The sequence below is a fragment of the Protomyctophum parallelum genome, assembly GCF_964188405.1.
Source record: "Protomyctophum parallelum genome assembly, chromosome: 8".
NCBI lineage: Eukaryota > Metazoa > Chordata > Actinopteri > Myctophiformes > Myctophidae > Protomyctophum > Protomyctophum parallelum.
In genome coordinates, this window is record NC_139703.1 from 3,541,153 (window position 1) to 3,555,127 (window position 13,975).

At 41.8% G+C, this 13,975-nt stretch overlaps 1 protein-coding gene across 1 annotated transcript in view; it reads left to right on the plus strand.

Annotated features, from left to right (window-relative positions):
- The window catches only part of LOC310862475 (eukaryotic translation initiation factor 4 gamma 3-like), a 90,877-nt gene extending 77,908 nt beyond the window's left edge, over positions 1 to 12,969 (plus strand). The window contains 8 exon segments of the mRNA XM_083770406.1: positions 1,718 to 1,884; positions 3,242 to 3,367; positions 3,781 to 3,862; positions 4,919 to 5,017; positions 5,700 to 5,846; positions 6,740 to 6,821; positions 6,972 to 7,118; positions 11,563 to 12,969. Coding sequence (XP_083626532.1) covers positions 1,718 to 1,884; positions 3,242 to 3,367; positions 3,781 to 3,862; positions 4,919 to 5,017; positions 5,700 to 5,846; positions 6,740 to 6,821; positions 6,972 to 7,118; positions 11,563 to 11,744 — 1,032 coding nt within the window. The 3' untranslated portion in view covers positions 11,745 to 12,969.
- The last annotated feature ends 1,006 nt before the right edge of the window (positions 12,970 to 13,975 follow it).

A 13,975-nucleotide genomic window follows, 5' to 3' on the forward strand; every position in this document is an offset into this window, starting at 1 on the left:
ATTTTTCAAAAATAGCAGACCTACAAGCTCGTATCGCGCCACTCGGTGGCGCGATATGAGCTTGTAGATCTGCTATTTTTAAATAGCTAAAGCATAACATGATGCTGACACCAAAATGGGTGCCCGGTCAGAATGGGTTAAGTCTACTTTTGTGTTTTGTTTGTGTGTCTAAAACTCATACACTACTTAACAATAGGCTTAGGCTATGCAGCTGTTCTGTGTGCATGCCGCGATGCGATGCGCACACGCACGCACGTCCACATGCGTGCGCGTTCGTGCGCGTGACGTTCCGTGGTACCAGTAAAAAAAAAACACCATGACACCACTGGTCCTCTCAGTGTTTCAGGCACGTAGGTCTCAAAATCAGTTGTCCTTTGGGCAAGTACAGGTCAACTTGCCCAAAGGTCATTTTCACATGCCTGATTTATTTTTATATACTATAATAATTAATGAATTTGCCATTCTCGTCAAGTTACATAATTATCAGTGCATGCAGGTGTATTATGACACACAGGTAAGCAAGGTTTGTGACCCACTCCTCGTATTAGAAATGTGCTGCCAAGTGGTTCGCGTAGCTCAAATCCGTAGATGGGGATCTCACCCAGACTTGGGGAAACAATATAGAATCTCACTCTACATCTGTTACATTTGGTCGTTCATTATAGCTACTTATCATATTATCATGGTCGACACACAGGAAATGTGCGGGGTTTGGACAATTGCCTAACATTTAAGTAAGACGTAAAGACGTTTTGATGATACTTTATTTGTCAAAAATATAAAAGTCACAGAGGTACAGTAGAACATTTGGGCTAAAAGCATAACACAAAAACATCCTGGGGACTTGTTTTCGTTGTGGTCCTATGTATTTAATTAATCAACAGAACATAGAATATTAATACATGTCACGTTATAGGACTAGACAGACTGGGTGAGTTGACGGCAAGTCGTGTACAATGGGTGAAGTACCAACCATTTTTTTGTTTTGAGATAAACCAGCGAGAGGTTTTTGCTGAATGTTCTCCTCAGTATAAAGATGCTAGCATCCTTATACTGTATTAACCCATTCTGACCGGGCACCCATTTTGGTGTCAGCATCATGTTATGCTTTAGCTATTTAAAAATAGCAGATCTACAAGCTCATATCGCGCCACCGAGTGGCGCGATACGAGCTTGTAGGTCTGCTATTTTTTGAAAAATCGAAGAACGACTGACATTTTTTAGAATCTCATCTCAGGTCAGAATGGGTTAATCAGACCCAGTGTGTGTCCGGCGGAAACCTCGTATGAATCTGATCTCAGGTCAGAATGGGTTAAAACCGGGAAAGCATCCGTGTCATTTTAGATTGTATACGTTCATTACGTTGGCTATTCAAAAAATAGAAGATCTCCACGCTCACAGCGTGTCACTTAATGCCACGCTACGAGCTTGCGCATCTGCTATTTTTGAACATTTATGATTATATATATTTTTTAATGTTTGAAAAATGTTGAATAACCTGAATTACAAAAGAGTGTGTGTACTACTGATTTAGGGAAGGCATTTTGTAGAATCGGCCTAGGTCTTAATTCAGTCTCATACGTCGTGCTTTTGTGAATGCACTGAATTCCTGATGAGGATATCCACCAGATAATACAGACCAGATCAGAGTCTTGTGTCTTAAATGTAACTAGCTGACACTGGGTATATGGACCTGGTCTTCTCCGTCTGTCCACAGGAGGCTGTGCAGTGTGTGGACGACCTGGCGTCTCCGCTACATGTGTTTGTGCGAGTGGGAGTGGAGTCTACTCTGGAGCGCAACCAGACCAAACGGGAACACACAGGCCAGCTCTTCTTCCAGTTGGTGCAGCTGGGGATTCTGCCTAAACCCGAGCTATGTAAAGGGTCAGTCTCCACCCGAATCTATGCAGTTGAGAAATGTCATGTCAGTGAATTGTTTGAAACCTGGAGGTGCTCCAAAGTAGACCATGTTGGGGAAACTTTGACAGCGAGTGTAAGAAGGCCTCTTACTGTATGCGTACTAAAATGAAATCGGCACGTACAGACACATCATAGAGTGCACCTTGACCATCAGTCATTTAAAGTGAAATGCCCAACAACTTGGAGCAGAGTCAAAACGCCATAACAGCCCCTTAATCTCTTAGAGGCACAATGTAATGTACGTAATCCAAATGTAAGGCCCAAAACATGTGACTGGAAGCTGCTATCACTTCCAAATTTACTTGACATTTCTCTAACTGACTAACACGACAAAGCAACTACATCTAAACCAACCACTACATTTTGTTTGTTTCCTTATGCTGTGAAATGTTTGTTTACATCTGCAATGTTTGAGTAAAACAAACCTATATTTTTAATTAACTCAAACTAAATTATGTACAGTATGTATAATATAATTATAACAAAATACATACATAAATGGATGCACCTGGGACGTATCCTCAGTGATGTATCCCAAGGTCATCAGGGTTTCGGGTCTCCCAATATCATACCCCTCACTCAGGTGACCCAGCCGGGGTGATCAAGTCCCGACTTACGTCCCAGTAGCAACCCTCGATAAGTCCCATTAGGGAAAAAGCAGGGCCACACAATCCGTATGTAAATATAACTTCAAAGGAATTACAACATCGAACCTTCTTGATTTTCAAGAAGGACTGGTTCTTCCACAGCCGGGAAATAGTAATGAGTCAACCCATATTGATTTCTGGTGTCTTTTAAGGGAGGGCACATGAAACAACGGTGAAGAGTAGCTTTTTGTTGTTTACTTTAGCGGTGCTCCTTTTGTTACAGTGCTTCATATCGATTGGCTGCCAAAATGAGACGACCTCAATGGTCTCGTGGCTCAATACGAAATAAAGGAATTGTAGTGAAAAGTAAATCCTGAAATAAGTCACTGCCTGAGATTCCCTAGTCAATGCGTAGTTGCCTAGTCGGACAACCTGTATGACAGAAAGACGCAGGTCTGTAAAATGAACTTGCTCTGATTAAAAGTCACTTCAAATTGTACGAGCACCTGGCATCAGTTGTGAATAAAAAAAAAAATAGTTATAAACAGAGATTTTGTCTTTACATACACACTATGTAATATGTATATGCTGTTTGTTTATTAATACTCACAAGGCAGTTGTCCAAATGCTATATAAATATATGAGCATCGCAATAGCAATTACATTTTTTATAATGGTATTCAATAATTGATAGTAAAATTTGTGTGTGTGCACCTGCATGTGTTTTCCTCCAGGTTTGCGGACACCCTGGAGCTAGCAGACGACATGGCCATCGACATTCCCCATATCTGGCTGTACCTGGCCGAGCTGCTCAGCCCAGTGCTGAAGGAAGGGGGCTTCTCTATGAGAGAGCTCTTTAGGTACTGGAATGACCATCTTTCTGTACAGCAGTGGGGGTTAAGAATACATAATTGGTGCGTCTTACTTGGATGGAACGCACGGTTAATTCTTCTGACGGGTTTTGAACAGAATACCCAGTAACCTCAATTTCATTGTCACCCCTTCTTAACCCATTTTGGCGGGAACGCCTTTTGGCGTTGGCACATGTTATGCTTTAGCTATTGAAAAATAGCAGATCTACAAGCTCATAGCGCGCCACCGAGTGGCGCGCTACGAGCTTGTAGGTCTGCTATTTTTGAAAAATCGAAGAACCACTGACCGAAACATAGCTTTTTCAGAAAACTGTCAGGATGTAGAAGACATTTTTAGAATCTGATCTGTTTGTTTTAGCAACCCTCCTGGACTCTCATCTACACCTGTCGTTTGTTCACAGCGAATTAAGCAAACCTTTGCTTCCTGTGGGAAGAGCTGGGATCTTATTTTCTGAAATACTGCACATACTATGCAAACAAATGGTAAGGAAAACTTTTGAATCCCACTGATTTTTTTTTTTTACTGTGTTCAGCCATTTGTATGTGCAGGTGCTCATTATGAAGCATGTGGAGAGAGTACATATGCTGTGCTAACATCGTTTAAGAATAAAAGAGTCCTGTTACTCTCATATTCATGTAAGCATTGTTATTTCTGTGGTTGTGCGTGTTTGTGTCATCCAAAGATTGACCAGATTTAGGGTGCAACAGTTAATCAAAGTACTGGCTCTGTGAAAAAGAAAAATCGATAATTTAATCAAACTAGAACTGCGACACGTCGGACTGCGACACGGTCTTCACATCTAGAGTTCTGTCCGCGGCGCTCACACATGTCTCCCTCACACATACGTCGTATCGCTGATGCGACCGATTATTCGAAAAAAGTTAGCAATGGAATAATTTGCTAACAAGATAATAGATAGTTGTAGTCCTAGACGAGATCCCTGTATCCTATTTTTCCTTGTAATCTTCAGAGCATTTTCTTTTCTTTTTTTTTAAACATATGTTTATTGATTTTTCTTTACGACATAGTATTTTCAAAGCAATTATTCACATATATATTTCCCCCCACAACCACATGGCAGCACAATACTAAACAAAATCTTCAAAGAAACATCAGGAAATGTCCATAAATACAAAGCAAATTAACAAAAAAACAAAAGAAAACACATTACATACAGTTAAACAAACAAATGCACAATGTCCCATCACAGTTCCCTACCCCTACCCTACAGCTGACTACTCCAATTAACCACTATACATACAAAGCCTCTTCAATATCACCTCGCTTAATGAAGTCCAAGAAATTCTCCCATATCTTATAGAATACAGCAGGTTTCTTCCTAATTACATACGTTAGTTTCTCATGTGCCAAACTGGTCGTTAAATTAGCCAAAAGCCTTTAGAGCATTTTCTGACAAACTTGGGTGTATTAATCGTCATTGTTGTCTAAAGCCTGTTTATAAATGTAGCTTGACTGCTGTCAGCTAAGCTGTTTTAGGCCTACCGTTTCTGATATGGCCCTCATTCTCCGCTCCACAGAGCCATAGGAAAGTAGGTGTTTTGTGGAGGGAATCTGGCCTCAGCTGGAGTGACTTCCTACCAGAGGGAGAAGACGTCCATGAATTCATCTCACAACAGGTACTGTGATCAGACTGTGCTGTATTTTAGAATTATTGATTTGAAGTGGCAAACTTTGCTGGGTTGTGCATCGTCATTCTGGAACAACCAAATCAGTAGCCTCTGGTGTTTTAAAGGATAATTCCATGCTAGAAGGCTTTCTTACCTTAATTTGTAGTTGTTACGTCCCCACCTAAGAGGTCCAGGTGTTTTGTGCAAAAGCGCATTATTGGCTATTTCCCCTAATATAAGCCCTCAATGAATTGAATTGAATTGAATGGGGCATTGGGGTGTTGTGCTAATTTCCATCACTCAAAAATGTTATATATATCCTCTCTTCATAATGTAAATAGTATCCCAAGTGGCACACTTTACTACTTATTGCAATGGAAATAACTGAATTTGCACAAAAACCCAACACTCACTGAGAGCTTATATAAGGGGAAATAGACAATAATGCACTTTTGCACAAAATAAACACCTGGACTTCTTTGGTGGGGACGTAACAACTACAAATAAAGGTAAGAAAGCCTTCTTAGCATGGAATTCTCCTTAAGTGTTCTCTTTTGTACATCTGCCTACATCTACCCCTTTGTAGACAAGTGATGTTAACAACAACAATTATGATTAAATAACTTTTAAATAACTTTTAAATTGAATAATGATGTCCACCCCCTCCATCCTCTCTTGTTTGTCCTGACAGAAGCTTCAGTTCACTCTGTCGGAGTGCTCCAGTCCTGAGAAGGCTCTGTCTAAACGAATCCTGTCTCCTGAGGAGATGAGCAAACAGCTGGAGAGACTCCTGCTTGAGGACATGGCCACCGACGAGCAGATCTTTGACTGGGTAGAGGTACGGCTGGATGATGGATTATTTTAACCCATTCTGACCTGAGATCAGATTCATACGAGGTTTCCGCCGGACACACACTGGTCTGATGAACCTATTCTGACCTGAGATCAGATTCTAAAAATGTCAGTCGTTCTTCGATTTTTTTCAAAAATAGCAGACCTACAAGCTCGTATCGCGCCACTCGGTGGCGCGATACGAGCTTGTAGATCTGCTATTTTTAAATAGCTAAAGCATAACATGATGCTAACACCAAAATGGGTGCCCGGTCAGAATGGGTTAATGAACGATAAGGGAAAGTAATTAATATATATTGAAATGGTAGTTGTTTTCTTGATAATCTTGTGTGTACAGGGAAAATAGTTTGCAAAGAAAAATCATCTCCATCATGATATCAAGTATTTGGGCTAGGGCTTTGGGACAAAAGTAATCCTAACGGGCTTTATTTTGAAAGGGGTCATGAATGAATGATAAAGGGCACCACTCACTTCACACAAGTGTGGGGCAGACATACATATTGCCATTGACTTGAATGCCACGTCACGGGGGGGGCCAGACATTGAGCGTCTAGCACCGCTCAAAAAAATCCATGGAATTGAGATCGATGAGAACACTCATCGATAATCAAACTAATTCAAAAATGTTATCTTGCATCCCTAATATGAACCCCAGTGTCCTCATTCTGGGCATGTCATAATGGGCAAACGTTATAAATTGCAGATCTACAACATGCTCACAACGGCAAAGAGATTTAGAGCGGAGAAAAAAAGTATAGACCACCGGGAGACCCTGGACAACGAAGTATATAGAGTAGTTATGGGTGGTAACAGCTCCTCCCTTGAATGTGAAATTGACATTATGTTTCGTCCTCTCCCATGTCCTCTTCACTCCCACAGGCCAATCTAGATGAATCTCAGATGAGCTCATCTCCATTCCTGAGGGCTTTGATGACGGCCGTCTGTAAGGCAGCAGTGAAAGGTGAAGACTCCACCCGGAGGGGAAAGAGAGACTAGTATTATACCAGATTGGCTGTGTTTATTGCATCATTTGAAACACCGTCAGGCTCGAATGCAGAGCAGCTCACCAGGCATACCCCCCCTTCCCTCATCTTTTTGTTTCCCCTTGCAGATGAGAACAGCACCTGTCGGGTTGACACGGCCATCATCCAGAGAAGATTGCCCGTTTTACTCAAGTACCTTAACTCAGACACTGAGCGACAGCTGCAAGCACTTTATGCACTTCAGGCTTTGATCGTCACCTTGGATCAGCCTCCAAGTGAGTGCCGCTGTGCCACTGTGCCACGTGTTTTGCATAGAGTCAAGTGTTTTGTGTCAAATGGTCGTCAAGGTCATTCTGAACTCCTGTTGGGACAGTGGAAAAGGTTTTCGGATAACTATCAGTTAGGTTGACCACCCGTCTGACAACTTAACATGGCAGCTGTGCATTTTCAGAGCAGGTTTATTTTAACATTTTAACCCATTCTGACCGGGCACCCATTTTGGTGTTGGCATCATGTCGTGCTTTAGCTATTGAAAAATAGCAGATCTACAAGCTCATATCGCGCCACCGAGTGGCGCGATACGAGCTTGTAGGTCTGCTATTTTTGAAAAAAATCGAAGAACGACTGAATTTTTTTAAATCTGATCTCAGGTCAGAATGGGTTCATCAGACCAGCGTGTGTCCCGTGGAAACCTCGTATGAATCTGATCTCAGGTCAGAATGGGTTAATTGTGTTCTGGCTTCGATCAATGAAACTAACATAGTATACTTTAAAATGCTATTCATCTGTATCACAAGTTTTAGGAAAACAAAAGTATTTTTCCAATACTTTTTTTACCTTCATTTGACTAAAAAGTCTCATTGAGATCAGAAATCTCTTTTACAAGTGCGACCTCTTGCAAAACCACTTGCAATTCCCTCACAGCCAACCAGTGGGCCCCGTCCCATAAATTAATAGTCTCTTCCCTACACCTTTTCTAGGTTGACTTTTCGTGTCATTGTATAAAGCCAACCGCAATGCAGCAACAAAACATGAAGAAATCTGCTGTTTTCTCAATAAACCAAACTTACTGTATTCAAGGAATTACCTATGTCTATATACCATGTCAAAAGCTCAGCCACTACATCTCTAGCCAGAAATGCTAATGGTAACAGTTATAGTGTTATGTACAAATTTATATTTGTGACTTGCAGTACCTGTTTGGTGCAGCAGTTAAGGTGGTAAACCAATATTGAGAAGGAAAAACGCAAACATGCTGGTTGTCTCCACTAGCCCGAAGGCATGGGGCATTTCAAAATGCCTCAAATCGTCCATTTGCCATCCAAGGCGTAAGAAGAAATGGCACCCTTTTCACATTGGCTTATTACAGCGCCACTACAACCTGACCTGCCCTGGTGGAGACCTGTGCCCCGAGGGGCACTTTTTCTAGTTCCTTCATCTTTTCATTGCTGTTGGCTTTATACGTTGCAGACAAGAGAAACCAACCTTTTTTCCGCTAGTAAGTGTTGCGAAATTGTGTAGAGAAAATGTTATTACTTTTGACCAGACTTTAGTATCACCTTACTTATAGATACTAAAGTCTGCTCAGGCTAAAGAAGACTCGGAACTGAGAGCCAAGAAAAGACACAGAAAGACATTTAGAGACTAAACTAGAAAGATGCAATCCTGGAGAATTGCAAGTGTGGTTGCCTATCTACGTATATAACATACGTGATGTCACCATATATTGCATTAAACATACGGAACTCGCCTATTGGCTCGTTCTTGCAGCAATGCAGGCGTGCCATTAATGACGGTAAAGTACACCCTAATATTGCTTAATTACCTCCTCCACTATAACGCCTGGTGCTCATTCATTCACTGCTGCTTGGTTCTCTCTGGATTCACTGGCTTGTCTGAGCATAGCCGCAATTTGCAACACTAGTGAGCACCATAGCAACCCCAGACAGACAGGCTCTACACAGCAGACAGTGTGTTCAGCAGTCTTTACAACAATTTTTCAATGGAAGTTACTAAAGGAAGCAGTGGATGTACTCAAGAAAGATGCAGGAGCGCAAAGCACCAACAAACTGGCCAGATGTATGGAGAACCGGGATGACTGGAAGCGACCATGGAGGGCTTGTCTGAGGACGACCTAGAGAAATTACGATTTGTTTATTTGACAATTAATTTGAAAGGATATGTTGTCGTCATGACATGGGGCGGAAGTAGCTCATGGGTAGAGTGGCTGGTAGAGCAGCCGGATGGGAACCATGAGATTCCCAGTTAAATCCTCTGCTCTCCCAGAGTTGGTGTCGAAGTGTCCTTCAGAAAGACTCTGAACTCCTAATTGATCCCGATGTGCAGGTTGGTGCCTTGGATGGTTTCCTCCGCCATCGGTGTATGAATGGGATGACATCACTGTCTCTAGCGAACTTGAGCCACAAGAGACACTGCCGTGTTGAATAGTTGCGAAGTTCACTAGAGCCGACTCGAGTTGAAACCTGATATGGAAAGATTAAATCCTCGTCCTCCAGAGTCCTGCAAGTAGGGAATGTCGCCGTCACCATTTACTGGTACTGTGACACCGATGCTCGCGAATGTGACACATGACTAGAGGCGAAGCAGTTCCGTGTGCCACAGCAGGGAATGTTCGGTAGGCCAATCGGAGGCAGGCAGGGGCGGGTCTTTACGCAACCCTATCGGTATCTTGAATCACACGAAACAAATCACACTCAAATCATCGCTATGGGGTGATCAGCCAATCACAAGCCAATGTTTGTGTTCACACAAACCCGGAAAGCTGGGCATAGGAGGGGCTAGTTAGACATTTTGTTTAAAATGTCCAAACCTGCCTACCGATGATTTCGCTGGTACGCACGTCTCTGAACTGTCCACAGCCCTCCTCTGACACAGAATGAGTAGACTGAAAATGAAAATCTTATGAGCATTAATGATGCCCAATTATATGAAGATAAGATATAATATTATTATTTATTTATTTTTATCCCACGATTTCTTTGTAACCCATTTTTCACCCCTGTGTCAATTATCTAATGTGATCCTGGGCTCTACACACCCAGTCCCCATATATGGGGGACAAGGGGAGAGCAACGGACTTGAACTCATGCTTCCTTCATGCCTGAGTGTCAAAGTTGCTCCTTTACACCTGACAGGGCGGAGTTTCCCTGGTTGGACGTAGCGCGTGGAAGGAACACGTTATTCCAACCAGTTCCTTTCCCCTCCATCAGGCGCCCCGGCTGGCCAGGGGGAGGCAGTTTAGAGACCAGGATTGTAATATTATAGTACAGTATTCATGTTTAACCTTTTATATTAATGTCAATAGTGCCGTGATTGTGCTGCAATCTTGCCCGAGTTATTATTGTGAGCTTGAGTAGCGAGTCCACTATTATCGTAATTTATTCCCTGGGTGTCATGTGGGTCAACCAATAGGAAGACAGACAGACAGACAGACAGAGGGAGGGTGGCTGTGACACCATGTGGGTCTATACATCATCGAGTAGAGAGATACTCGAGCCCACACTGTTTCTTCAGGAACAGTATTTTCTAGTTTAATTTCAATATCATGCATCCCTACTACTAGGCTTGATGATGTACCGTACCTATGCCTGTGTCACATTGTCATGGCTGAAACGTTTTAAAAGTAGAGAGTCAAACTATTTGTCAGAATTAGAAATGGAAAATAAATTAAATTTTGAAGTCTGCTTAAATTTGGTGTCGAGTTTTCAGTGTGTTATATGCTTGCCATAGGTCCTTTGATCTTTAAACAGGCTTTTGTTGAGGGGGAGGATTGTGTGTGTGCGTACAATGGATTATGGTTACTGTGACATTGAAATGACATCTCTCTTTAGAATCTTTATTTATTGTTACAGCCTGTGTACAGGGCTACAGGTACCAACTCAGTGGCCTTATGGTTAGAGTGTCCGCCCTGAGACTGGGAGGTCGGGGTTCAATTCCCGGCCGGGTCATACCAAAGACTGTAAAAATGGGCCCCATTGCCTCCCTGCTTGACACTCAGCATCAAGGGTTGGATTGGGGGTAAGTCCCTGCGACATACTAGCGTCATGTCCAGGGGGTGTACTTCAAGCTGCCTCACGCTACAGAAACAGGAGATAGGCTCCTGCCCTATGGGCCTCATGGCTTGGCAAGGCTACTTACTACTACTACTTACAGGGCTACAGGTACATAAAAAGTCACATGTCTCCTCAAACATTTCAGCATAGTGACAGACAGTGAACAATATGAAGGGAAACAAACAGGCAACATTTATTATACAGTTGCAGCCTGTGTATAATAGCAGAATTTTTAGGTGTATTGCTGCCCTCCACAGTCAATAGTACGCACTGCATGTCATGTTTTCCTTGGATTGTACTTCAATTGGATCACACCGAGGTCATAGGAAAACAAATTAATCATTATTAATCATTAACTGAATTCAGATGTTCCTAATAATTTAACCAATGTTGGTCAATTTAAATTATCAAATTACTTTGAACGGAACAAACTGTTGTATACCTTTTTTTTAATATTTTATTTATTAGCCCCAAGTCTGTCTCCGTACCATGCTCTCGATATCATTCTACACACATTTCAACTCCTCCCATTAACATGTGGCTTCGGGGCAGACATGTTATGTCGCATGTTATGAAATGATGCCATTAAAAGCTACATGCAAAGCCTGTTTTCACATGCATTCTACCTCTTTCTTTGTCTGCCCAGACCTCCTTCGGATGTTCTTTGACTGTCTGTATGACGAGGATGTCATCTCTGAGGACGCGTTCTACAAGTGGGAGACGAGCAAAGACCCTGCCGAGCAGCAGGGCAAGGGTGTGGCTCTCAAGTCTGTCACAGCGTTCTTCACCTGGCTGAGGGAGGCTGAGGAGGAATCGGAGGATAATTGACGAGGGAGATCGTGGCGACGGTGCCCCACACCCCCAATTCCGGGACACAAGGCCAGCTGTTGCTACATGAAAGAACTGCATCATCGCAGCAGAACAAAACAAACTTTCAAAATGTGCGCGAGCGGGGCAGGACGACACGTTTACGGCTGGAAATCTTTTTTTTTCTGCGGTACGGTTCTGAAAACACGCCGCCATTTTGAGTTTGGATTCCAATGGCGGAAGCACTAAACAAAAAAAGATATACCTGTATTATACATAGAAAATATTTTTGTTTTAAATTTTAACTTACTTTTTCTTTTGTTACTTTTTAAGAAGAGACTTTAAAGATACATAGGTTCCGGACTCTTTAATTTATTATTTTTTTAAAGGACTGCAAATATGGAAGTTTATTTAACATTTGCAGATGCTCACAATGAGAAGAACGTTGACAACAATAGAAATAACAATATTATTAATTATAATAACAAAATAATTGTGAAATAAAATAGCCACCCTGAATTCCAAAATGTTTGGTTGAAAACAGGGTAAGGAGGGAAAAAAAGCTATTTTGGGATGAAGGGGAAGCAGAGACTGGGGCGCACAGGAACTTTATAAACGTTGTCCTTGTATGACGTTTGAAGTTACAGGTTATCACCAAAGTGTTCGCTCTGCTTTGGCTTGCTCCATGTTATATGTACATACAGCCTCTCAAGAGGTTAGACGGATGCATTCGACTAGCAATGCAAATGATCCACACCAAGAACTCTCAGATGAACACCAATGAACAAAAATAGGTAACGTTCAATCGAGATGAGCAAAATGCAAGTTTAAGAAGCAAAATGAGTTGCTAAACATGGAAGTGCTTGTAATACTTCAACCCTACAGAGCAGATTAAATGCTTGTAAATACATTAAAGACAAAAAAGGTATTTAAAAAAAACTCTCCATGATTATTTTAAGGACATGATGGTTGATCACATGATCACACATATTTCATGTAGTTTTTTTTAACTCATGGGTTTAGGGATTCCCTCATGGAGACTTCATATAGATCAAATGCATTGGGTTAAAAGGTTTCCTTTTCTGGTTCACAAAATCTCTAGGCTACATTAAAAGTGGAATGGAGATCTGCTACAGTTCACCACTGTTAAAATTGGTTAATGATGCAGAGTGTTTCTGTTTGGCAACAAAAATACAAACTTTGCTACTGACTTGTGCTGTCTCACAATAATTGGTGACCTAATGCAGTGGTTTCGATCTGTGGGTCAGGACCCGCAGGGGGGGTCCCTGAAAAGGTTGAGAACCACTGAATTCTGTGACTGGCCTGTCACAAAATGGCAGGTAATATACATGATGTATTCTTGAATATAGCAATTTATAGTAACATGGTAATGAATCCCCATCGGTGGTGGAATCCCCTCCTCCACAAACCAAATATTGTACTGGGAACACGGTGACTGATGGAATTACTGTGATGATAATCGTTTTAACCCTAACCTAGGAATCACATGGCCTGAAAATAGAATTGAGACAAAACACTACCGGCCTGTATCTGCACCTTGACAGCCTTCCAATGTAGTTAATTATAACCTCTCCTTTTTAAAGCGTTCAAATCCAGCCCGACTTCAAGCTCCACCAACAAACACCAAGCCGCTGGTGAAAACCATGGTATTGAGCATTGTGAGGGCAGTCTGCTTGGTGTGTGAATATTTTTGGCTGGCTATAGATTAAAATGGTGAATTAATTGGTTGTCGCCTGTTGTCAAAGTAGGAGACGGTATGTGGGGGGTAGTGTTATTTTCCACAAAGCCATTCTGGTTGTTGTGCAAATGAGGCAACCTTGCCTTGGTCACAGGTGACACTGAAATAATTTTGAAAGTGTCACTGCCAAGTGCCAACACTTTGACCCACTGCTGTTGACTAGGCTTTTTAACAAACTGGGAGAATGGTTTACTACTTTACTTCCAATTCACATCTCTACCTCCCTGTTTATGGATTATTTTTTCAATTTTTACGATTTTACTGAAGGCTCTTATGGCCTGGCCCCTAATTACATTTTGTGTTATTAACCCGTTAATGAGCCATCAGTGCTCTTTGTCTCTGGAATGCCTGAGGATCTCGGACCAGCTAAATCAGTGGTTTATTTGATCAAAAAAACCTTTCCAGCTTTTTCCTTAACATTGCTTATTGATTCTATAAATATTTTAGTTCTCTGCACTTTATATTTTTTTATTTTTCTTCCATTTTAGGCTAT